This window comes from Salvelinus fontinalis, chromosome 12 (assembly GCF_029448725.1).
Source record: "Salvelinus fontinalis isolate EN_2023a chromosome 12, ASM2944872v1, whole genome shotgun sequence".
Taxonomy (NCBI): Eukaryota; Metazoa; Chordata; class Actinopteri; order Salmoniformes; family Salmonidae; genus Salvelinus; species Salvelinus fontinalis.
The window spans coordinates 48,682,220-48,708,129 of NC_074676.1; the positions used below are offsets into that span (position 1 = coordinate 48,682,220).

General features: G+C 42.4%; 2 protein-coding genes across 5 annotated transcripts in view; one reads left to right on the forward strand and one right to left on the reverse strand.

Annotated features, from left to right (window-relative positions):
- Positions 1-10,256, forward strand: part of LOC129867533 (adenomatous polyposis coli protein 2-like) — a 48,463-nt gene extending 38,207 nt beyond the window's left edge. The window contains exons 10-15 of the mRNA XM_055940999.1: positions 78-176; positions 302-441; positions 1,689-1,766; positions 1,925-2,041; positions 2,176-2,390; positions 2,511-10,256. Of these exons, the coding sequence (XP_055796974.1) occupies positions 78-176; positions 302-441; positions 1,689-1,766; positions 1,925-2,041; positions 2,176-2,390; positions 2,511-8,061 (6,200 nt within the window). The 3' untranslated portion in view covers positions 8,062-10,256. The remainder of the gene's footprint in view (positions 1-77; positions 177-301; positions 442-1,688; positions 1,767-1,924; positions 2,042-2,175; positions 2,391-2,510) is intronic.
- Positions 9,524-25,554, reverse strand: LOC129867535 (receptor expression-enhancing protein 6-like). Of its 4 annotated transcripts, XM_055941003.1 has the most exons (6): positions 25,024-25,542; positions 22,704-22,797; positions 22,034-22,172; positions 21,480-21,648; positions 16,573-16,652; positions 13,427-14,161 (listed from the first exon to the last, which is right to left on the reverse strand). In XM_055941003.1, the coding sequence occupies exons 1-6, from the start codon at positions 25,154-25,156 to the stop codon at positions 14,150-14,152; spliced, it is 627 nt and encodes a 208-aa protein (XP_055796978.1). In that variant the 5' UTR covers positions 25,157-25,542; the 3' UTR covers positions 13,427-14,149. The 4 variants fall into 4 exon arrangements, with proteins under 4 accessions (XP_055796976.1, XP_055796978.1, XP_055796979.1 ...); XM_055941001.1 differs by lacking the exons at positions 13,427-14,161; positions 16,573-16,652 and adding an exon at positions 9,524-12,249 and having other exon boundaries at positions 25,024-25,554; XM_055941004.1 differs by lacking the exon at positions 16,573-16,652 and having other exon boundaries at positions 25,024-25,545.
- Positions 25,555-25,910: the final 356 nt, after the last annotated feature.

Here is a 25,910-nt window from a genome sequence, read left to right on the forward strand (position 1 = left end):
GTGATCTCTATAGCAGACTGTGGATTATATAGTGATGTGAGAGTAATTCAACATGTACTTGTCCGTGTTCCGTTCAGACATCCCTGACCCAGTGGAACCCCAGATATGCCAGGCCATGTGTGCTGTCATGAAGCTCTCCTTTGAGGAGGACTACCGAAGAGCCATGAATGAACTAGGTTAGTGAACAACACGTCAACGGGAAATATACACAGACGATAAAGCATAACCATAAAGAAAAATATGATATGTGAATGAATCTATTATTCAGTTTGTGATGTGCATGGCGGGTGTATCTGTTTAGGAGGGTTGCAGGTGGTTGCAGAGGTGATGCACTTGGACCAGGAGCTGTACGGCATGCTGAACGATCCCATCAATTTGGCACTTCGACGCTACGCGGGAATGGCACTGACAAACCTTACTTTCGGAGATGTCGTCAACAAGGTATCATCCGAAAAGCATCGAACAACTGAGAGGGATACATATTTATCTGATTTGTAAAGGCATTTTTCAATAAAGATAAATTACTTACAGTTGAAGTGTGAAGTTTACATACACCTTAGCCAAATACATTTAAACTCAGTTTTTCACAATTCCTGACATTTAATCCCAGTAAAAATTCCCTGTCTTAGGTCAGTTAGGATCACCACTTTATTTTAAGAATGTGAAATGTCAGAATAATAGTAGAGATAATTATTTATTTCAGCTTTAATTTCTTTCATCTCATTCCCAGTGGGTCAGAAGTTTACATACAATCAATTAGTATTTGGTAGCATTGCCTTTAAATTGTTTAACTTGGGTCAATTGTTTTGGGTAGCCTTCCACAAGCTTCCCACAATACGTTGGGTGAACTTTGGCCCATTCCTCCTGACAGAGCTGGGGTAACTGAGTCAGGTTTGTAGGCCTCCTTGCTCGCACATACTTTTTCAGTTCTGCCCACAAATTTTCTATAGGATTGAGGTCAGGGCTTTGTGATGGCCACTCCAATACCTTGACTGTGTTGTCCTTAAGCCATTTTGCAACAACTTTGGAAGTATGCGTGGGGTCATTGTCCATTTGGAAGACCCATTTGTGACCAAGCTTTCACTTCCTGACTGATGTCTTGAGATGTTGCTTCAATATATCCACAGAATTTTCCGTCCTCATGATGCCATCTATTTTGTGAAGTGCACCAGTCCCTCCTGCAGCAAAGCACCCCCACAACATGATGCTGCCACCCCCGTGCTTCACGGTTCGGATGGTGTTCTTCGGCTTGCAAGCCCCCCCTTTTCCCCCCAAACATAACAATGGTCATTATGGCCAACAGTTCAATTTTTGTTTCATCAGACCAGAGGACATTTGATGACTCAAATGATGTCAATTAGCCTACCTACCAGAAGTTTCTAAAGCCATGACGTAATTTTCTGGAATTTTCCAAGCTGTTTAAAGACACAGTCAACTTAGTGTATGTAAATTTCTGAGCCACTGGAATTGTGATACAGTGAATTATAAGTGAAATAATCTGTCTGTAAACAATTGTTGGAAAAATTACCTGTGTCATGCATAAAGTAGATGTCCTAACCGACTTGCCAAAACTCTAGTTTGTTAACAAGACATTTGTGGAGTTGTTGAAAAACTAGTTTTAATGACTCCAACCTAAGTGTATGTAAACTTCCGACTTCAACTATATGGCTGACCTTTCTTTTACACAGGCCACTCTCTGCACAAAGAAAAGCTGCCTGCAGGCCATTGTCACCCAACTTGCATCTGATAGTGAGGAACTACATCAGGTTCGATGTTGTTACTGCTATACTAACTACTTCCAGAGTGTATTAATTCTGTCACCCTTTCAGGATCACTAGGCATTACTCTTTTTAGTTTCAGTGCTTCAAATACATTTTTCCAATACCACATGGCTGAAGAGGTTATGTCTATTGTTCCCTCACAGGTAGTGTCGAGTATTCTTAGAAATCTGTCATGGCGTGCAGACATCAACAGCAAGAGGGTCCTGAGAGACGTGGGGAGTGTAACAGGATTGATAACATGTGCTCTTCAAGCTACAAAGGTAAAATCACACCTAGATTATGTGATTAATTCATGTTGGCAATTGTAACCAAAGCAATTATAAAAGGAAATAATTGCAAAATATATATTGTTTTTTAATCTCTAATGCAATGTTAATGCAAAAACCCATTTTAGGAATCCACCTTGAAGAGCCTCCTCAGCGCTCTGTGGAATCTGTCAGCACACAGTCCTGAGAACAAGGTGGCCATTTGCTCAGTAGATGGGGCTCTGGGTTTCTTGATCAGCACCCTCACCTACAGATGTCAGACCAACTCACTGGCAATCATTGAGAGTGGAGGTGGCATCCTGCGTAATGTGTCCAGTCTTGTGGCCACCAGGGACGATTACAGGTATTTCCTTGAATGGAATTCTACATCAGTGCAATTGTTCAATGATTATTGTCATCAATGTCTGCACATTTCATTCTGACATGCTTGTATACTTAGTATGTTACCATTCTTTCAACACAGGCAAATCCTCAGGGACCACAACTGCCTCCAAACGCTGCTACAGCACCTGCGCTCCCACAGCCTGACCATTGTGAGCAACGCTTGTGGGACCCTCTGGAATCTCTCTGCCCGCAGTCCCAAGGACCAGGAACTGCTGTGGGACCTGGGAGCGGTCAGCATGCTGCGCAACCTCATCCACTCCAAGCACAAAATGATAGCCATGGGAAGTGCCGCAGCTCTACGGAACCTGCTCACGAACCGGCCCCTCAAGTATAAGGATGCCGCGGTCATATCCCCTGGTTCCTGCATGCCCTCGCTCTATATGAGGAAGCAGAAAGCACTAGAGGCTGAGCTAGATGCAAAGCACCTGGCGGAGACATTTGATTCTATTGAAAAAAAAACCTGTGCCAAGCATCCAAGCATCAACAAGCCACTGCGGCACATCGAGAGCCTGGCAAAAGATTATGCATCTGACTCGGGCTGCTTTGACGATGATGAGGCCCCTAATGTCTCCAGTAGTCTGGACACAGGGAGTTTCTCCATGCTCTCCATGTTCCTGACCAACTCCAACTTTCTTCAAAACCAGCCTCGCAAGAAGGACAGTGAACTGGAGAGAGATGTGGAGCCACCACAGACAGAGGATAAGAAGCCAGCGCCTCCAGAAGATGAGGTGTCTGTTGCAGCAGAAAAATTAGCAAAAAAGATCACCAACACTGTGGCTAAGATTGATAAGCTTGTGGAGGACATTACCATGCATACATCTTCAGAGGACAGCTTTAGTCTTAGCTCAGAGGACCATTTTGCAGACCTGCCCTATGGATCAGATGAACTCCATGAGGCCCGGGCCAAGTCATGCTCCCCCTGCCGCCTCTCTGATACCAGCAGCTTTGCACACAGAGAACGTCTAAACAGAGCCCATGCTATCTTACGTCTCAAAACTACCCATGCAAGTTTGTCCACTGACAGTCTGAACAGTGGCAGCACCAGTGATGGCTATTGTGGTAGCAAGGACCAGATTAGGCCCTCAGCGAGACGGCCTAACAAGCTTGATCTTAGGGTGGCCCATCAAGAATACCTTAACGTCGGAGCTCATGTCCTCAATAAGACAAGTCAGATCGACGTACCAGAGAGAGATTCTGTGGACAGCAAAGATGTGAAATTGCCTCATCTTAATAGCACAGAAACAGAGAAGAGCCAAGCGCTGCCACCTCAAACACCAGCTAGTGCATCAACTAAATTCTCTTCTGATGTCAGCATGACTTCCATAAAGCTGTCCCCTTCCTATCAACATGTCCCTCTAATTCAAAGTGTCGCTAAGTTTGGTGTTGCAAAGACTGCCATCAATGTACATGCAGCTCAAGCAATGAGGAGACAAGCCTGGGTCCCAACTGTGATGACTGGGGGGAGTTTAACCAAGTTTTCTCCAATGAGCTCTGCTAGAAGTCCTACCATTGGACCAATGGAGACACTGCAGAAGTATTCAGTGGAGAACACACCAATCTGTTTCTCCCGTTGCAGTTCCCTGTCCTCCCTCTCCTCTGGCGATGAAGCTCTTGATGGGCAGAGTCAAAGTGAAAATGAGTTGGAGAGTGACTCATCACTTGAGATCATTGAAGTGGAAGATGAGGATCTGGTAAAAAGGGAGGAAGAGAATGAGACCTTGGAGGATCTTAGTGATAGCCAACTGCTAGTCACTGATTCAAAAACCTGTCAAAGCCTTGGGACTGATCCAATTGAAATTCCCTGCCCCACCAAACATGAAAAGGTGTTCCTGAGGGGTGTATCACCAGGCATACTTGAGGACAGATCACCTTCAAGTTCGTCAGAGAACTACATCCATGAGACCCCACTTGTGATGAGCCGTTGTAGCTCGGTCAGCTCACTGGGTAGCTTTGAATCTCACTCAATTGCCAGCTCCATACTTAGTGATCCATGCAGCGGAATGATCAGTGGGACCATAAGTCCAAGTGATCTTCCTGACAGTCCAGGGCAAACCATGCCTCCCAGTCGAAGCAAAACCCCATGCTTTGCTGAATCAAATGGACCAGAAACCCAAAGTGCTGGGACAGCAGGGCAGTGGGAAAGCAGCTTGCGCAAGTTCATGGACATTGCAGACTTTAAGGAAAGGTTCAACCTGCCTCCAGATTTAGACATGATCTACTTTACAGTGGAAAAACCCACAGAGAACTTTTCATGTGCCTCCAGCTTGAGTGCTCTACCTCTTCATGAGCACTTCATTCAGAAGGATGTGGAACTGAAATTGACCCCCATACTCCAGCAAAAGGACAACAATCCAACATTCCCACAGGCTCAGGGAGAGCCAGATGACAATGAGCATCCTTCCTTTACGGACCGAGGGGAAAGATATAGTGAGGGCAATTCAGATGATGATATAGAAATTCTCAAAGAATGCATCAATTCAGCAATGCCCTCCAAGTTCAGGAAAGTAAGGCCCTCCCTGATCTCCACCTTACCCACCCATGTTCTAAACTCACAAACCCGAAAACCTATACCTGTTTATATGATGGTTCCTAACAATGCCAATCAAATGTGCTCAGGGAGAAGGATTGTAATGCAACAAAAGGACTTATATCTTGATGATTCCTCATATACTGATTCTGCCGAGGGCACTCCCGTAAACTTTTCCAGCACGACATCGTTAAGTGACGAAACACTTCAGTACCCAGTGAGGGACAAGGGGGCAAAAGATTGGAGGGTAAGAAATATGAACAAACAGGAATTGTTGGATCAAGAGGCAAAGAGAATTGAAGACCTTCGGGTTTTCTCGCACTTCCACAAGACCACTAAAATGACCAGTCAGCCTGACATACCAGTCAATCAAATGAACAGGTCAATCAAACATGTCATTCCCACTCAAAGAGTACTGATGCAGAGCAAAGAGGTGGCTGATAGAGTGGCTAACCAGAGAAACCATGATCAATCACCCAATCAACAAAGACAAAAGCAGGGACAGGTCCTGACAAGGAAACTGGATCTGCCTATCATAAAGCCAAACACGGAGGGGAACCAAAATCAGAGAGCACTCCAGGGGAACAAGGCTTTTCAGTCCATCCGCTGTCCTACAAAGGAAGCCATTTACTGCTTATACAATGAACAGACAGACAAAGAGGAGGGAATGATTAAAAGGGCAGGGAAAAAACAGATGAGAGAGTCCAGCAAGAACACTCTCTCCCGAAGTATGACTAATATTGGTCGGATTGACAATTCCCAGACAAGACCCAAAGGTTTTAATAGGATCATGCACAAACTAATAATGGACGAAACGCCCCCATGTTACTCTCTTAGTGGATCTCTTAGCTCTTTGATTGATGCAGAATTTGAGGAACACCAATCAAAAGCCCAGCAAATATGGGTGAAAAACAAACACAACAAGATATCTAACCAGGCCCAACAAATAAGACCAATGCACATCCACAATCAGTATGAGGAACAAAGCTCACCAAGCTCAGTCAGTATGGATTCAGAAGATGATCTTCTGCAAAAATGCATAACATCTGCAATGCCCAAGCAGAGGAAGAAGCTCTCTGCAAGAAAGAAAGCAGAGAAGAAGCAGAAACAAAGAAACGTAATGCAGAATGGGGCCGGTGGATGGAACAAAGTACAAGAATTTGACAGTGATGATATGGCTTCGGATAAAGACTCAGACCTCAACAGTGTTGAATGGAGAGAAATACAAGAAGGCGCTAATTCTGTTGTCACACGGTTACAAGCATCAAAGTCTCAAGAACCGTCCTCTGAAGAGACTGAATCTGTCCTCTCTTTTATGTCTGGATCTAGTTTTACTCCTAAAGAAAAGAAGATCTTTAAGGACAAAAAAGCTAACAAACCTCTGGACTTTAACCAACGTAAGCCAGTTCCAAATCTGCCAGTGGTCTTCAGAGGTAGAACAGTGACATACACCCCTAAGAAAGAGATAAATCTCTCACAAATACCTCCTCCTAATAAAATGTCACCCAAGACAGATGCTCCAAAGAATCCAAACCTTGCTCAACAGAGGTCAAGGAGTCTCCACCGTTTGGGACAACCCCTGGACTCCACACAGTGGTGTTTGCCGAAAAGAAGCTCAACCCCACCTCCGAGGATACCAAAGAGCTCATCCTCTGGATCATCTCAAAGCTCTACTCCATCAAGACAGTCACCGAAGAAAATAACCTTCCCCTCACAAACTAGTCAATCTGTTTCCAAAAAAGATACCACACCAGCAAGTAGTCCACCTGAAAGGAAGGGACGTTCCACTGTTCCTTCAAATCCGACCCCAAAATCTCCAGCACACAAAACACAAAAGTCACCCGTCCGAATACCCTTCATGCAGAATGCAGCAAGACAGTCCAGAACTCTATCGCCATTGGTAACCAACCAGCCCACAAGTATCAGCAGGCAAAACAGTCAGGTGGCAGGAAAAATAATACCTCCAGCCAATCGCATGACATCTGTCCATTCAAGCTGCAGCGAATCTGACCGCAATGGGTTCCAGAGGCAATTGACCTTCATCAAGGAATCAAAGACTATGATGAGACGTGACGGTCCGTCCTCACGCTCTGTTCCTACCTCGCAGCATGCATCGCCCAGAAAAGCAATCCCAGGTGCTCCCGCCGTCTTCCTCTGCTCATCTCGATGCCAAGAGCTAAAGGCAGTTGCTCAGGGACCAAAGAGGATGCAAGGAAGGGGGCCAGGGCAAAGGCAAGAGTCAAGGCAGGGGCTACAAAGGCAGACTGTGACTCTGTCCAGAGCCTGCTCTAGTGACCGAGACCTCTCAACCAGGCATCCAGCCAGGAGAACCAGCTCAGAGAGTCCCTGCAGGTTGCCTCAGAGGAACGTCTCTGCAACCAAGCAGCAGGAAAGAGACACAATCAAGCACCATTCCTCATCGCCCAGCATTAACATACTGAGCAGAGTAACCAGTCGTTCCTCCCTCCGCTCCTCGTCCTCTGACTCAAGTGGGCGAGCCAAGAGCGAGGACGATACAAAGAAGAAGCAGCAGAGAACTGGATCACGTCTCAATGACAGAGTCACCTGGAGGAGAATTCGGGATGAGGATGTTCCTCAAAACTTGAAGAGCACTCTGCCATCTACTGCACTGCCTCTGTTGCCTGTTCTTGAAGGGCCAAAACCAAAACCACCAGCACTGCCAGGGAAACTGCCAACCATATTACTTAAGTCAAGAAAGACGAGCGATGCCACAGTCCAAACAGAGGACTTCTCGTCCAACAAGACCAACTCAAGCACCTCTCCAACTGTTGAGACAGCTCCAGTCATCTCAGAGGAGGCAGCGAGACTAGCCCTCCTTAGAAAGATCAGCACTGCCTCCGGCCAAGATGGAGGCTCTGATGGATCCCTAAAGAGCTACAGCACAGCCTCTACTGGAAATTCACACTCTGTGGAAACTCACACAGGTGGCGTCGGTCATTTCCGTCAGAGCTCCCCCAGCATGGCGGTTAGGGTCACCCCATTCAACTACATACCCAGCCCCATGGCTTGCTGCCTGCAAGACTCACAGAGCCAAGAAACAACAATCAATGAGAAGTCATGTGATAAATCTGAAGCGCAGTAGCTACTACGTAGTACCGTATGTACTTCTGTACATTTGAGATGAATAAAATCCTACTGTGTTCCTGATTGATACTAACACTCAGGTGGCTTAGTTGTGAATATCAATCATTTTACCTCGGGTATTGAACCTTTTTTTTCTCTCACTGCATCTGAAATGTGTCTTCAAAAAAGAACACTTCTCATGTCAAATCATCTGATCCCACATGCCATTCATACAAGTTGGATGTATGCATAAGACAAGAGTTCAATGGATAGACTAACACTATCCTTTAGAGAGGAGTTACGGGGAATAGCCTATTCTCATACAAAATAACATTTTTGTACTTTTTGTATTTGTATATAAATCATTGCCTGTTAGAAAAGTAGTGTAGACATAACAACGTACAAAAACAGAAAATTGTATGTGGATTTCAAGACATAGAGTACCATCATCAAAAGAAGGAAGTACCATTAATGAAAAACAATATGCAAATTATTGAGTGAAAACCCAGCTGGAAGACTGTGTTTTTGGAAAGGTACTACTGAGTCTCCAAACTAATTTGAAAAAGACCATTGAAATACATCAAAATAAGGACATCATCTTATGTACAGTATTTCTTATGTACTCACATGTTACTGCTTCGCCTTCACCACACTACTCACTACTGAGGATACAACACTGTTAGCCTTCACTTTTGAACCACTGCAGGAATTATTATTGCTAATAGTTAACCTTAAACAATCAGCACTGCTGGAACTCTGTGTTATCTGTATTCTGTCTTTAAAGTAGTATTTAAATGCGTGCAGGCATACAGTAGAACTATAAGCTTCCCAGTGAGCAAAAACAACTCTGTGTTGCTCCTTACAGCATGTTAAATACACCTGTATTACACCTCTTAATATTGTGGATGTTGAACTAAAATCAACTTCTCAGTGGTATTCTTCATTATTTCAAAAGTTCAACAAAAAATAACTAGTAAACATGCATTTCTAGTCCATCTGCAATCTGGATCAAGTGGCAATGAGGAAACGTCATGCTCATTAATGCTCGTTGTACATGAACAGGCTGAATGACTTGACTGTATTTCAACTTAATAGCTGTAAATGCCTTTGTCTATTGAATGCTATAACATATTTGTGTTTGCCTCTAGAATCAGTTATACTTAAAGTAATCACAGGCAGGTAAAAGATGGTGTTAAGGTGGCTGATGGTCACTAAGAGAGAAACAACTGTTGGGTTTTACAGAAGTGTACTCTTACAGAAATTATTCTGTATAACTATTTACAGAAATGTGTTAATATTTGCTTAAACGTCTTGCTGCCAGTAGTGATAGGTCAAAGAACTCGAGCATTAGAAATTTAAATTTACATTCTCTGTAGTTGTAACATCACCTGTTCATATGTTCTCTGGTCATATGTTCTCTGAGAGATGTAACCAAGACAAAAGTGCTTAACAAAAATTAAACTAATCTGGCTTGATCTCCATGAAATTTAAAGGTTGTTTATTCTCATTAAATGTGCAGTGTTGAATTGTGTCAACAAGTAACATTTCCATGTTTTACTCATGTTTTCAGTAATGCAATGAACCAAGTCTCTTTGTCACACAAACATTGTCACATAATGGCCATTGATAATGTATAAACAGCCCTTAAAGACAAATAGTGAGTGTGCAGTATGTAGGAAAGTTTTGTCAAAGACGAAGACATTATTCTTGAAAGTTTTGTCAAGATCCTTGCAACTGAAATGTTGTATATACTATGTTACAAATCGGACTAAAATGTCCAAGGTTGTCCACCATGAATGTCATATGCTTTGTTTACACCTGGCATTACATTACTTAAAGTTCTATTCAGTGCTTGGAAGTGCCGGAATGATTTTCACACTGGTTGTGAACGAGTCTAATGAAATCACCTCCAAAGTTAGAATATAAAGCTGATTTGCATCGGCCATGACTTGGAACTGGAATACTGTAGCAGTTTCCTATAAAGATAACTGTCATTTTGATATTACCCACTTTGCTACAACTAGAATAAATGAAGTTGGACCACTGGGTGAAGGGAAGGAGGATTATAACAGATCAGATATGGGGGACAAGAAATATCATGCCAGGTGGGAACAGAGCCATAGGCAGCAAATGGTACAATGTGATATAGTCCAAGGAATGAAAGTCATCATAATAAATGTTCTCATCAAATAAATTGTTGACACATTTCATTAACCTGGCTGACTTAAACCTTCATTAGAATTTTTCTTGAATTTATCAAAACAATAAAATGGGCTTTCAATTATATTGACTTTGCCAATGAAATGTGGACATACTGACAGTTTTATGAGCTAATCGGGATATAAACAAATGCACTTCTACACTGACATTTCATCCTGGCATTAATTTCATAATGACCTTTAAGTAAAAATATCACATGGCTAGATATTATCACATGGCTAGATATTATCACATGGCTAGATAATATCACATGGCTGGATATTATCACATGGCTAGATATTATCACATGGCTAGATATTATCACATGGCTAGATATTATCACATGGCTAGATATTATCATATGGGTGGATATTATCACATGGCTAGATATTATCACATGGCTAGATATTATCATATGGGTGGATATTATCACATGGCTAGATATTATCACATGGCTAGATATTATCATATGGGTGGATATTATCACATGGCTAGATATTATCACATGGCTAGATATTATCACATGGCTAGATATTATCATATGGGTGGATATTATCACATGGCTAGATATTATCACATGGCTAGATATTATCACATGGTTAGATATTATCACATGGCTAGATATTATCACATGGCTAGATATTATCACATGGCTAGATATTATCACATGGCTAGATATTATCACATGCCTAGATATTATCACATGGCTAGATATTATCACATGGCTAGATATTATCATATGGGTGGATATTATCACATGGCTAGATATTATCACATGGCTAGATATTATCACATGGCTGGATATTCATATGACCCATGTAGCTTAACTCCTGCCTGACCCTTGATCCATGCACATAAAGTCTGTGTGGTTGAAAATTAAAACCAAGTTATATTTATTCACAAATCAATATTTTATTCATATTCATTATAGAAAATCTAGAAATGTAGACATAACTAATTTGTTTGACCATTTGTGAAAAGTCACACCAATTTATGGAGACAATGTTAATGCCAACAATTATTTGGAACAACAATCAACTGACAATATACAATCAATCTGTTGAGTCCCATTTCCATTTCTGAAACACTCCTGATTGAGGTGGTGTGACTCGAGGAATGCCAAGTTTTCTCGTGATGAATCTGGTCAAGCTGAGGTAAGGTGCTACCCCAGCCCTGAGGTTAGGTTCTCCCCCAGCCCTGAGGTTAGGTGCTCCCCCAGCCCTGAGGTTAGGTGCTCCCCCAGCCCTGAGGTAAGGTGCTCCCCAAGCCCTGAGGTAAGGTGCTCCCCCAGCCCTGAGGTAAGGTGCTCCCCAAGCCCTGAGGTAAGGTGCTCCCCCAGCCCTGAGGTTAAGTGCTCCCCCAGCCCTGAGGTAAGGTGCTCCCCAAGCCCTGAGGTAAGGTGCTCCCCAAGCCCTGAGGTTACGTGCTCCCCAATCCCTGAGGTTAGGTGCTCCCCAATCCCTGAGGTTAGGTGCTCCCTCAGCCCTCAGGTAAGGTGCTCCCCAATCCCTGAGGTTAGGTGCTCCCCAATCCCTGAGGTAAGGTGCTCCCCAATCCCTGAGGTAAGGTGCTCCCCAATCCCTGAGGTTAGGTGCTCCCCAATCCCTGAGGTTAGGTGCTCCCTCAGCCCTCAGGTAAGGTGCTCCCCAATCCCTGAGGTAAGGTGCTCCCCAATCCCTGAGGTTAGGTGCTCCCTCAGCCCTCAGGTAAGGTGCTCCCCAATCCCTGAGGTTAGGTGCTCCCTCAGCCCTCAGGTAAGGTGCTCCCCAATCCCTGAGGTAAGGTGCTCCCCAAGCCCTGAGGTGTGATGCCTCAAAGACTGGTTCGAGGGCTCTCCCTTTGACCTCAGCCACACTGATCCCCAACTGCTCTCCAGCTGCCCGCAGTTCCTCCCTCTGCTGCATGAGTTCACCTCTGACCTCTTGAAGCCGCTTGTTCATCTCCAAGTACCTGCAGCTCTGAAGATACTTTGTCTCCACTTCATTATCTGATGACCCCTTCTTGGCATCTGTGGAAGGGGGAAATCCAGTTTAGTTCAATAGGTTCCTAAAACACAGGCCACCAAATCGAGTAGACAATTTGCTGAAAGCTCAAAATTAGATGCTCTCCCTCATAACATTACATGTGAAATAAAGTGAAGGGTGTCTGCTTGAATTCACTTAGTAATAGTGTCGTCTATTTGACTGATGTACAGTAGCTAGGTGCATACCTTGGTTGGCATCCTCCAAGACGCTGAAGACTGGATCATTCGGAAAGACTCTGATATCCGCAAGAATGTGATCAACAGTGGGCGGATCTGGTCGACTATGAAGCACCACTCGCTTCTTATTTTAGCACCCATGCTGATATTCATTCTGCAGAACCAAGATGTGGAATCACGGGAATAATGGCACCGTAGAGAAGTATGTCTTAGATAGCCAGCTAATTTATATGTCCAATTAGCTATTATAGCTAAGAGTCCTATTTTGCTACTGGTGTCTGTCTACACATGTCAAATTTCATAAGTAAGATAGTCATGGTTTTACGGGGTCTCCTAAACTTGCCACTTCTCTGTTGGTAGCTAGCTGAAGACTTTATACGGTGCAATTTCACCAAGTTGTCTTACAAACGTTTAGAACTGTGCATACAACATAACTTAAACAAAATCAATATGCAAAAAAAAAAACATTATTGTGCGCGTGCGTGAACCTGAAGTTGAGACGTCATTTGTGTGAGACAGACACGACATTACGCACGTATTTGTTATATTCTTTGTTAACCTTGTTCATTATGTCTTTAATCTTGTTTTTTTATTTTTTTATATCTGTTGAATAATACATCAAATTGTATGTTTTTATTGCCAACACGCAATTTAGACGCCGTTTTTCATTGCTGTTGAGACAATGATGATGACGACCAATAGAGGGCACTCTCCTCTAAAATGCTTTGTCTCCGTTGCTTCATGCCAAAGAATCTGTGATCATCTTGATAAGCAACATGTACAGGAAAAACACACTGAATAAGAGGACACTTTTATTCATACACAATTGGTACAACTTTATGTGCTTTTGAGAGTACAACATATGTACATGTATAATAATAATAATAATAATAATAATAATAATAATAATAATGGAATGTTATTGAAATATCTTATTGCATTGCTAACTCACAACTACAATAAGTAGCACTTACTCCGTTTCTCATTCCATTTAAATTATTGGTTAAATACATAGTAGCAGTATTTACCATTGGAAAATGATCTCACTAGGATTCCAAGACCCACTGCATTAAAATCTAACTTACAGTAGAGGTATGTGGCAATTTCAATTTAATACAGCCTAGATCTAACTATAATACAATTTTACAAGACAAAAAGAGAAAAAAAACATGTTCAAATAAAAAAAATAAACAAAAGACAACGATGAATAAATATTCAATTCAGCACAATGAAGTATGTGAAAACAAAAACAAAGAAGTCTAAGACTAGAACACTGTGCCTATTGTTGAAGCATTGAGCCCACACACTCCCTTATCGGAAGACAAGGACATTGATTGTAAAGCAAAGACATATCAGACAAATTCAGTTACTCTAATCAGGTGATGAGAAGGTCAAAATATCAGACATTGCATAGCATTCAACTGACCAGACACATGACCACGCGGCTGTGAAGTGATTTTCAGCTGCAATGGTTTTGGTCGATATGAAGCGGCATTATTTTAACTTGGCTATGTTTTTTTCCTGTCCCGTTATCTGTCTGTGTAATGGTATCCCATCTCTGTCAGATTTGTTTAATCGTTTTCCCACCATAGGACATCAAGTATAAGTGGTTCAGTAGTTTGCAAGTCAACATGGAAACCAAAGTCCTTCCGGTGAATCTGGCATGGTTTGGTTTGCTGTCTTCAGTACCATCACTGAGATGTTGCCTCTACCTGTGGATCTGTAAATATAATGAAAGACACTTGCTCATAGTTCACTCAAAGTTGCTCATTGTTCCCTCAAAGTTGCTCATAGTTCACTCAAAGTTGCTCATAGTTCACTCAAAGTTGCTCATTGTTCTCTCAAAGTTGCTCATAGTTCACTCAAAGTTGCTCATTGTTCTCTCAAAGTTGCTCATAGTTCACTCAAAGTTGCTCATAGTTCACTCAAAGTTGCTAATTGTTCTCTCAAAGTTGCTCATAGTTCACTCAAAGTTGCTCATTGTTCACTCAAAGTTGCTCATAGTTCACTCAAAGTTGCTAATTGTTCTCTCAAAGTTGCTCATAGTTCACTCAAAGTTGCTCATTGTTCACTCAAAGTTGCTCATAGTTCACTCAAAGTTGCTCATTGTTCTCTCAAAGTTGCTCATAGTTCACTCAAAGTTGCTCATAGTTCACTCAAAGTTGCTCATAGTTCACTCAAAGTTGCTCATTGTTCTCTCAAAGTTGCTCATAGTTCACTCAAAGTTGCTCATTGTTTTCTCAAAGTTGCTCATAGTTCACTCAAAGTTGCTCATAGTTCACTCAAAGTTGCTAATTGTTCTCTCAAAGTTGCTCATAGTTCACTCAAAGTTGCTCATTGTTCTCTCAGAGTTGCTCATAGTTCACTCAAAGTTGCTCATTGTTCACTCAAAGTTGCTCATAGTTCACAAAATCTAATTTTGTAAAATACTTTCAGATCCCAAAGGTAGTCTTATGTCGAAAGTAGACCATGTCTATATCTCTATTATTCATTTGCGATTGAGGCATAGCTGGATCTACACAATGATGTCATGGAACATGAACTCATATCGACATAAGACAACTTTGGAAGTCTGAAAACATCTGACAAACTTTTGGAGTGAACAATGCTTTTAAGAGGTTAGGTATTTTGCTTAATGCAATTAGTAATCTATCTATGCCACAAGATCCAGCCACTGCCCTTATGGTTGACCAGGTGAATACAGTGAGTAATCCTGTGTACACACAGTATCACTGCGTGTCACTTACCATTAGTCTACTTTGGGTTCATTGTAGGTCAACTCATGAATCATCTTATGAACAGACATAGAATAGGACCAGACAAGACAATGAGGAGGAATTACTTTCAAAAGAGCTTCACAACCATCTTATGAAAGGGAAACAAAGCAGTGGGAAGCATACGTTTAGCATCCTTGAAATATAGGCTAATTGGCCGATAGTCGACTACCTCTTTTCACAGCTTAGGTAATGGCCTTTGTAGTGGTTCTAGATAAGACCCTGAGGAGGGAAGCCTGGGAGAAGCTTTAGTCCCGGCATGTGTTCTTCTCACAAGCGGGATTTGCTGATTTATGTCCTTGTTTTCTTTCTTCAGAAAACAGCCCTCAAATCCAGACCTCACCATGTGGTTGCTGTGATAAAGTTTCTGACGAACCATATTTGAAAGCTTATTTTGTGTTGAGGCTGCACTTGCTACTACATTTCCTTCAACAAGCCACTCACAAAACTGAATGTACAATACACCCACATTCAAGGCTTGCAGAAAGAGAAAAATAACTTTGCTACTCATGGCAGCATTATCAGTATCCATTGTCCACAGAGGAGAGCGATTGGTTTGTTAGCACCCCGATTAACTTCAGCATGACTCTACAGAGGAATTGCTCAGGACACATCAACAACATTTACCAGCCGAAGGGGAGAAAATAGTGGTCCACAGTGTGACTGAGGGGTTTGACACTTGCACCATACAATGACAAGCACTTTCAATAGTGTTCTGACTTTCAATCCCACCGAATGTTTTCATCTTCTGTTTTTGACAAATAATAGCAATAAAATTAGATATACAATTGTTGATTTTCTATGGCTATGTTCATTAAGGGGCTGACAGGCGACTAGAATGAAGGAATGGTTTGCATAAGGTTACAACAAAATGACAAAAATCATGAAAAGGGGGCTTGCCAAGAAAAACTTCCTAAAGGACTAAGGGCCTATTCTCATTGAAGAGACTTGGAGTGGAGATATCGGGACGATTTTCAATTTACATAATATGTACATAAGTTTATTAATTCACATTAGCAATGGGAGTGTCATGAGCCGAGAAAGGGAACCATTGTTCAAGATGAGATCAGTCACCTGACGCTCATTCTGAACAATGAGTAAAGTGAGCTAATAATAAATGAATCTCTTGTTGAGTGCTGCAACTCCTTTCTGCCACAAATGTGTCCTTTTGGAAGTTTTTCTTGGTAAGCCCTTTTCATGATCTAAGGGAAACAACTCGCAGGCACAGCTAACGTGCAAGTTAACTAATAGTGGGACTATGTTAGCTGAGCTGGAGGGTTGTTAGGGAGTAACTAGGGACCAAGGAAATAAAGTAATAAGGAGTTTGTTATGAAAATAAACAGTTTGTTTTACATACAGGTGAGTCTGATGTGCTGGGTAAGCCTTTTGTCTCTGATGCTTGTTGCATAGTCTTGTTTTTCACCAGTGTTTGAAGGACTGAGGCCAGACAGGAAAGAGAGAAAGAGACATGCAAACAAAGACACATGAAGGTTCCTTCAGAAACAAGCAATCTATGCACATGATATTGCAAAAGTAATTGGGAAAATTGTATACAAATAATCAAGGCTGAAACACACACGCATGCACACACAACAGAATAGCTCTGTTTTAACTGAAAATTAAACGTATCTCAATATTTAAGCTAATTAGATTGTTCAGTATACTTTGCATTATTCTTACAGCAAGTATGCATTATTTCAACAGGTTACCTCTTTCAACAGGTTACCTCTTTCAACAGGTTACCTCTAGATCTATTTATATCAGCTGACCTGGTTCCTGCCATCCTTTCGTCTACCTGTCGTAAGCTGTCTATGACCTCAGCCGACAATGTTAATCCCTGCTAGACCATTTGCCAGTTTATGAAATCCACCACTGGTGTGACCTCATACAGTAGTCTACAGCACATTGATTCTATCCTCATTGTTTACACGCAGGTCTCTAATACGATTTATACTGTGAAATACCAAGTCATTTAGGGACTGCATAGAGAAAATAGCTATGTAGCTGAATCTGGTGCAATATGTTGGGCATCCTTTTAAATGCACCGCTAACCGATACAATACGTATTCATTAGCATTGCTACATTCTCCAAACATGCATAATTGAAACAATGGAGGCTCCTCAGAGGAGGAAGGGAAGGACCATCCTGCTCAGTGAATTTCAGAAGAAAAGAAAAATAGTGAAACATTCAAAAAGTTATCCTTTTTAGATAAAACTATACTAAATATATTCACGTCACCAAATAATTTATTAAAATGCACTGTTTTGCCATGAAGGTCTACAGAAGCCATAGCAGCACTCTGTAGGGTAGCACCATGGTGTAGCCGGAGGACAACTAGCTTCTGTCCTCCTCTGGGAACATTGACTTCAATACAAAACCTAGGAGGTTCATGGTTTTCACCCACTTCCATAGACTTACACAGTAAAAAACTTCCGGAGGACTTCCTTCAACCTATCAGAGCTCTTGCAGCATGAACTGGCATATTGTCCACCCAATCAATGCATCAGAGAACTAATATAGTACTGAAAGCATAAACTACAGCTAACTAGCACTGCAGTGCATAAAATATGGTGAGTAGTTGACTCAAAGAGATAGAAACACAATAGTTGAACAGTTTTGAACATATTAATGTCTTCCTAAATTAAGGAGAAGCAGCAGAGAGAGAGTGCTAGCTACAGTATATTTGGTTTTATGTTTTTTAACTTTCACTTAGTTAGCAAATGCAGCTAGCTAGTTTAGTCTATTCAAACACCTGGCTCAAACAGAGAGGGATGCTATGTTAGCTAGCTGGGTATGGCTATCCAACACTGGAACTCTTCCAAGTCAAGCTAAGCGTTTGGTTTTATTAATTTATTGTCATCGGGGCCCGCCGGTGTAACTGCTAAACTGTTTTCTGGCTGTACACTGTACTGCGTGATTGTAGCGGGTTTACTAACCTCATTAGTTCTAGTAGTTCTAGTTGACAATGAAGTGACAACTATGTAGGCTGTGTGTAGGGGTTAGAGTTTTTTTCGCCTGGTCACAGACAGTTGATGTGTTGTGCACTGAAGTCCACAAGCGAGGGAAAAGATGAGAGGAGGAGAGCACGCAGATAGTTGGAGAAGGAATTGTATATACAACGAGCAAAGTGATCATGCTGTTTTTATGTGGCTGCTATGAAAGTGAACTGTTTGCAAGTGATCAAGGGTGTATTCATTCCGCCGATTCTGTTGAAAAACGTTTCTTAAATGGGACGAAACGGAACGAAACAGGGATAAACATACCTGAATTTGTCCAATAGAAACTCTCATTTGCAACTGTTGGACTAATGATTATACCCTAGTTCAGCTAGATGCTGGAAGAGTGTGTAAGGTGCTATTGAATGTGTCACTGTCTGAAATCTTGATTACTCGATATTCTCTCGACCTGTGCACCTACTTTGTAAACTTAATTCCTAGGTTGTAGCAACCTCATGATGGGTACGGGGGAAATTTGGGTATCATGTAGTAGCCTAAACCTATTGATGTTTCATTGAACTGGGTGAATGGAATATAAATGACAGTCATCCAACATGCTGTAATTGAAATAAGGCCATGCTCATAAAAAACAAATCATCCTCCCTCATCTTAAACGGCACCGGCCGCCACTGAATATGAACATTTATTTTTGGTGGGGGTAGGAACTCAATGTGCAGTGCCTTCGGGAGGTATTCAGACCCCTTGACTTTTTCCACATTTTGTTACGTTACAGCATTATTCTATAAAATGGATTACATTATTTTTTATATTCCTCAGCAATCTACATACAATACCACATAATGACAAAGTGAAACAAATGAAAAACAGAAATACGTTATTTTCACAAGTATTCAGACCCTTTGCTATGAGACTCGACATTGACAACAACTTGATACAACTTGATTTTAGTCCCCCTGTGGTAAATTCAATTGATTGGACATGATTTGGAAAGGCACACACCTGTCTATATAAGGCCCCACAGTTGACAGTGCATTTCAGCGCAAAAACCAAGCCATGAGGTCGAAGGAATTGTTCGTAGAGCTCAGAGACAAGATTGTGTCGCGTAACAGATCTGAGGAAGGGTACCAAAACATTGCTACAGCATTGAAGGTCCCCAAGGACACAGTCAAATCAAATCAAATCACATTTAATTTAATTTGTCACATACGCTGAATACAACAGGTGTAGTAGACCTTACAGTGAAATGCTTACTTACAAGCCCTTAACCAACAATGCAGTTTTAAGAAAAAAAAGGTTTTGAGTAAAAAATAGAAATAAAAATAACAAATAATTAAAGATCAGCAGTAAAATAACAGTAGCGAGGCTATACACAGGGGGTACCGGTAAAGAGTCAATGTGCAGGGGCACCGATTAGTCGAGGTAATTGAGGTAATATGTACATATAGGTGGAGTTAAAGTGACTAGATAATAGATAGATAATAACCAGAGAGCAGCATCAGCGTAATGGGTGGGCAATGCAAATAGTCTGGGTTGCTCTTTGATTAGCTGTTCAGGAGTCTTATGGCTTGGGGATAGATGCTGTTAAGAAGCCTTTTGGACCTAGACTTGGCGCTCCGGTAGCGCTTGCTGTGCGGTAGCAGCGAGAACAGTCTATGACTAGGGTGGCTGGAGTCTTTGACAATTTTTAGGACCTTCCCCTGACACCGGCTGGTACAGAGGTCCTGGATGGCAGGAAGCTTAGCCCCAGTGATGTACTGGGCCGTACGCACTACCCTCTGTAGTGACTTGCGGTCAGAGGCCAAGCAGTTGCCATACCAGACCAGGCCGTGTTGCAACCAGTCAGGATGCTCTCGATGGTGCAGCTGTAGAACTTTTTGAGAATCTGAGGACCATGCCAAATCTTTTCTCTCCTGAGGGGGAATAGGCTTTGCCGTGCCCTTTTCACGACTGTCTTGGTGTGTTTGGACCATAATAGTTTGTTGGTGATGTGGACACCAAAGAACTTGAAGCTCTCAACCTGCTCTACTACAGCCCCGTCGATGAGAATGGGGGCGTGCTCGGTCCTCCTTTTCCTGTAGTTCACAATCCTCTCCTTTGTCTTGATCATGTTGAGGGAGAGGTTGTTATCCTGGCACCACACGGCCAGGTCTCTGACCTCCTCCATAAAGGTCTCGTTGTTGTCGGTGATCAGGCCTACCACTTTTGTGTCGTCGGCAATCTTAATGATGGTGTTGGAGCCGTGCCTGGCCATGCAGTCATGAGTGAACAGAGAGTACAGGAGGGGACTGAGCACGCACCGCTGAAGGGCCCCCGTGTTGAGGATCAGCATGGCAGATGTGAGTGCTACGGGTTGGTAGTCATTTAGGCAGGCTACCTTAGTGTTCTTGGGCTCAGGGACTATGGTGGTCTGCTTGAAACATGTTGGTATTACAGACTCAGTCATGGACAGGTTGAATATGTCAGTAAAGACACTTGCCAGTTGGTCAGCGAATGCTCGGAATACACGTCCTAGTAATCCGTCTGGCCCTGCGGCCTTGTGAATGTTGACCTGTTTAAGGTTTTACTCACATCGGCTACGGAGAGCGTGATAACACAGTCGTCCGGAACAGCTGATGCTCTCATGCATGCTTCAGTGTTGCTTGTCTCGAAGCGAGCATAGACGTAATTTAGCTCATCTGGTAGGCTCGTGTCACTTGGCAGCTCGCTGCGCTGTGCTTCTGTAATAGTTTGCAACCCTGCCACATCCGACGGGTATTGGAGACGGTGTAGGACGATTCAATGGCCTCCAAAAAATTTTAAAGGAAGAAGTTTAGAACCATCCAGGGCTCTTCCTAGAGCTGGCCTCCCGGCCAAACTGAGCAATCGAGGACCTTGGTCAGTGAGGTGACCAAGAACACGATAGTCACTCTGACAGAGCTCCAGAGTTACTCCATGGAGATGGGAGAACCTTCCAGAAGGACAACCATCTCTGAAGACCTCCACCAATCAGGCCTTTATGGCCAGACGGAAGCCACTCCGCCGTAAAAGGCACATGACAGCCCGCTTGGAGTTTGCCAAAAGGCCCCTAAAGACTCTCAGAAGAATAGGAGACACTCCCCAAATACAGGTGTGCCAAGCTTGTAGCGTCATACCCAAGAAGACTCAAAGCTGTAATCACTACCAAAGGTGCTTCAACAAAGTACTAAATTAGTTTGACACCCCTGCCCTAGGGAAATTGAAAATAAGCTAATACTTCAACAGAGTGAACTATCACTTTGAGATGTACATTAAATGCAATGGGGCTAGGAGCTAGCAGTTTCTCTGTACCTTCTCTGGTGACGGACTCGGCTGCGTTCATGGCTTTCCCGCTGAGGTCATTGACCATGCTGTCCACAGTGGCCTCGTGCTTGAGGAAGAAGGGTCGCACCACCCGGTTGTACAGGATCTGAGAGCCGTTCCATGTAACGGGGGCCATGCACCACAACAAGAACAAGCACTGGGAAAGAGGGAGGGAAAAAACAGGAACATTGTGACACGTTGAAGGGCAGCACATACTAAAGGAACGACATAAGCAAAGCATGACTCCCCCATGAGCATAGTAAACCAGAAATACATGTGTTTGACGACAGGTATTTCACAGCATACCCAGAATTTATTGACAGGAATGTATGAATTGTATGTAAAGCTAGCTTATAATGGCTTGTTAATTGTTTATTAATGTGTTATATACCATATTCCGTAGCCTGTAGTGATTTTGAATTAGAGTGTAATTGTAAGGTCAGTGGTTGGTCACAATGAGTGAGTTGAAACCGTTTTTCCTTAGAACATAAAGCACACAGATAGTGTCTTTCTGTGTGAAACACATCTAATGCTCTCCTTACCTTGAAAGCATAGTAGAAAGGAAACCAAAAAAGGAAGATGTCGGAGAAGAATTCCCCCACACTGAAGATTCCGTAAACCACCCAATAGGTCAGCCATTTTGTGTCATCATCTTTGTTTTTACCCTCGAGGGCTTTGATTCTACATAAAAGAGTGGAAAAAGTAACCAACATTACATAAGCCTACTTGAAGCAAGGTACTACATAACATAAAATGGCAATACATACACGGTCTGGCTAAAAAATAATACTATCCTGGGCCCAGATTCACAAAACCTTCTTAAGAAGACATTTCTTCTTAACTGACATTGTTTCCTTAACTATAGACTTAAGTAGAAAGTGAAGTAAAGTTGTTATTCCTCCAAAAGGTTCTTGGAAATTTTCTTACGTAATTTCTCATGTTTCTCCTTAAGCAAACAGTTTAGAAGAAATTAGATTCTTGAAAATACATTTATTGGAAATGTTCTTAATTCCAAGATTGCTAAACCCTTGTCTTAAACTCAGGGCATTGAGAGAAAAAGCTCATGAAAGCAATTGAACATTTTCCTTTATAATCATTCTAGGTAGTTGCTGTAGTGTACATTAGAAGTAGATATACAGTACATAAAGATATACAGTTTTAAGTTAATGCTAAATACATGTAACTTTAAACCTAATTCGCTACTGTACTTACGAGTAATATGCAGGATACACAAAACCAATCATGTTACAGAGGAGGGAGGCGCCATAGCCGTATACCAAATACAGTCCTGTCATAGACACTGCACCTGTCGATAACAGAAAAGACACGACGAGAGGTCAAACTTTATACGGCACAAATATCTTAATCAAGCATTGCACTGCTACTTCATGAGAATGTAAGTAGTCTTACGGAAATTATGAAGAGTCTCAAACGCTGTTATTGACTTTTGGTAAATGATTTACAGAACTGTAGAATGCCATACAAAATGCATAACTGTCTTCATAATTATGGAAGCGCGAGAGAGAGAGAGAGAGAGGGAGAGACCAAGCCATGAGGTTGAAGGAATTGTCTGTAAAGCTTTGAGACTGGATTGTGTCGAGGCACAGATCTGGGGAAGGGTACCAAAACATTTCTGCAGCATTGAAGGTCCCCAATAACAAAAGTGTCCTCCATCATTCTTAAATGGAAGAAGTTTGGAACCACCATGACTCTTCCTAGTGTTGTCCGCTTGGCCAAACTGAGCAATCGGGGTAGAAGGGAGGGGAGGTGACCAAGAACCCGATGGTCACTCTGACAGAGCTCCATAGTTCCTCTGTGGAGATAGGAGAACCTTCCAGAAGGATAACCATCTCTGCAGCACTCCACTAATCAGGCCTTTATGGTAGAGTGGCCAGACTGAAGCCACTCCTCAGTAAAAGGTACATGACAGCCTGCTTGGAGTTTGCCATAAGGCACCTAAAGGACTCTCAGACCATGAGAAACAAGATCCTCTGGTCTGATGAACTAAAGACTGAACTCTTTGGCCTGAATGCCAAGCGTCACGTCTGGAGGAAACCTGGCACCATCTCTACGGTGAAGCATGGTGGTGGCAGCATCATGCTGTGTAGATGTTTTTTTAGTGGGGGATTGGGAGACTAGTCAGGATCGAGGGAAAGATGGCCAAAGCAAAGTACAGAGAGATCCTTGATGAAAACCTGCTCCAGAGTGCTCATGACCTCAGACTGGGGCGAAGGTTCACCTCCCAACGGGACAATGACCCTAAGCACACAGCCAAGACAAAGCAGGAGTAGCTTTGGGACAAGTCTCTGAATGTCCTTGTGTGGCCCAGCCTGAGCCCTGGCTTGACCCTGATTGACGATCTCTGGAGTGACCTGAAAATACTTTACGTTTTTTATTGTTAATACATTTGTTAAAATTTCTAAAAGCCAAACGTAACATGTCATACTCAATGGAGTGTCTCGGATTGACGTACAGAATAATATGAAATGCTCTGAGTATGGTGGCGCTGTCCAGGGCTAATACCAACATGTAACATGTATCAGTGGAGGCTGGTGGGAGGAGCTATAGGAGGACGGGCTCAGTGGCTGGAATGGTATTAATAGAGCGGTATCAAACACATCAAAGATGTGAAAACCACATTATACTCCGTTCCATCAATTCCATTCCAGCCATTACAATGAGCCCATCCTCCTATAGCTCCGCCTCTCCTCCAGACTCCAATGATCAGTACCACCCACTGGCATGAATACACCTGTCCCATGCCTTGTCTAAGTCCTCTGGAGGCTGACAATGATATATTAGACATAACTACGAGTACCTTTTTTTATTTAACTAGGCAAGTCAGTTAAGAATAAATTATTATTTACAATGACGGCCTACCCTGGCCAAAACCTAACCCAGACGAGGCTGATCCAATTGTGCTCAGCCCTATGGGACTCCCAATCACGGCTGGTTATGATACAGCCTGGAATCGAACCATGGTCTGTAGTGACACCTCTAGCACTGAGATGCAGTGCCTTAGGACACTGCGCCACTCGGGAGCCCATAAATGGCATGGCATGGTATGGTATTGGCACTGTGGTTGATTCTGGCAGTGAAATCTTTGAATGAAGTTGTGTTGTTTTTGTTTACATAGTAACAGCAGTAGCATTTTATATTATAATAATGCACCATTAAAATATTCCTATTCCTAAACATAAAAACATAATATTATTAAGTAGTTTTTTTATTTCAAGTTACATTGATAGAGTTTCCCCCGATGAGAGTGTGTAAATTGGTCAATACCAACTGTGTGCGACAGCCTAATTTACGTATAGGTCTACCATTTGGCTGGCTGTAGTTTGTGTTCACAGCCAGGATTAACCGAAACGTGTTGTGCATTCAACGAACATAGGTTTACAATGCATTATAGCCTTCACAGGTTGCCATCATAGACATAACTAGACATCATATTTCGATTTAGGTATCCAGTTATCATCTTTTCATGCACATAAAATGTGTCATCATAATAGGCTACACAGAAATGACATACCTACGGCAAAACATTTTTTCTTGATCCCCGTTTTCTCCTCCAGTTTCCCAAGGAAATCTGTCACTATGTTTTTCTCATTTAGAAATGTATCTGCGCGATCTCGAAGTTTGTCAAGTAGTTCTGAGATTCCCATGGTGAAGAATTACACGTTTCGGAGTTTCTTAATGGTAAATTATAATAATAAACATGTAAATAATATAATAATTTAAAAAATCCCTGTGGAGATCTAAATCCCGTGCAGTTCAAATCCGCTGACGGGACATGTTTCGGCTCCCCAATCCGCTTTGCTGGAGAATCCCTGGGTGCGTCATTTTGCGGTGGAGAGGGAATCGTCAATGATCACGTCTGGCTAGAAGGAACTCAAAAGGAATAGGCTACAGGTTATAATTCTCTGAAGTTGTACAGTGCCAAATTCCAACAGGTGTATTCGCTACACTGTATTCATTTCAGCAGGTAAACAACCTGTAATTATATGGGTGTGTGCCTATAATTTGTCTCTATTTCCAACGGGAATAATATTTGTTGCTGTGTGGAATGTATTATGTTACCCAGCAGGTGTCAGTGTATGCATTCATAGTGAGGCCTCCGCTGGCTGGCCCGCCAGGACTGGAATGAAGTTGCCCTGGCCTAGACAATGACCTCAGGTCAGTTTTGCGTAAAAACGCAAGTTTTAGTGTAAAAACACTAATATTGAAGTTTAGCCCTTTGAAAAGGTAAGCTGATCCTGCATATGTGCCATGGGGCAACTTCAGCTTTAAAGCTAGAATCCTTAGTTCAGGGGACTCAAACTCAATCCACGGAGGGCTGTGTCTGCGGTTTTAGTTTTTTCCTTTCAATTAAGACCTCGACAACCAGGTGAGGGGAGTTCAAGGGTGGAGCGAAAACCC

Bases quoted from the DNA above. Each gene is read 5' to 3' on its own strand.
- LOC129867535 (XM_055941001.1), bottom strand. From the start codon at position 25,156: ATGGGAATCTCAGAACTACTTGACAAACTTCGAGATCGCGCAGATACA. The intron at 22,173-22,703 runs GTAAGTACAGTA...TCTTTTATGTAG, and splicing joins GTGTATCCTGCATATTACTC to AATCAAAGCCCTCGAGGGTA. The intron at 21,649-22,033 runs GTAAGGAGAGCA...CCTCTTTCCCAG, and splicing joins CTTTCTACTATGCTTTCAAG to TGCTTGTTCTTGTTGTGGTG.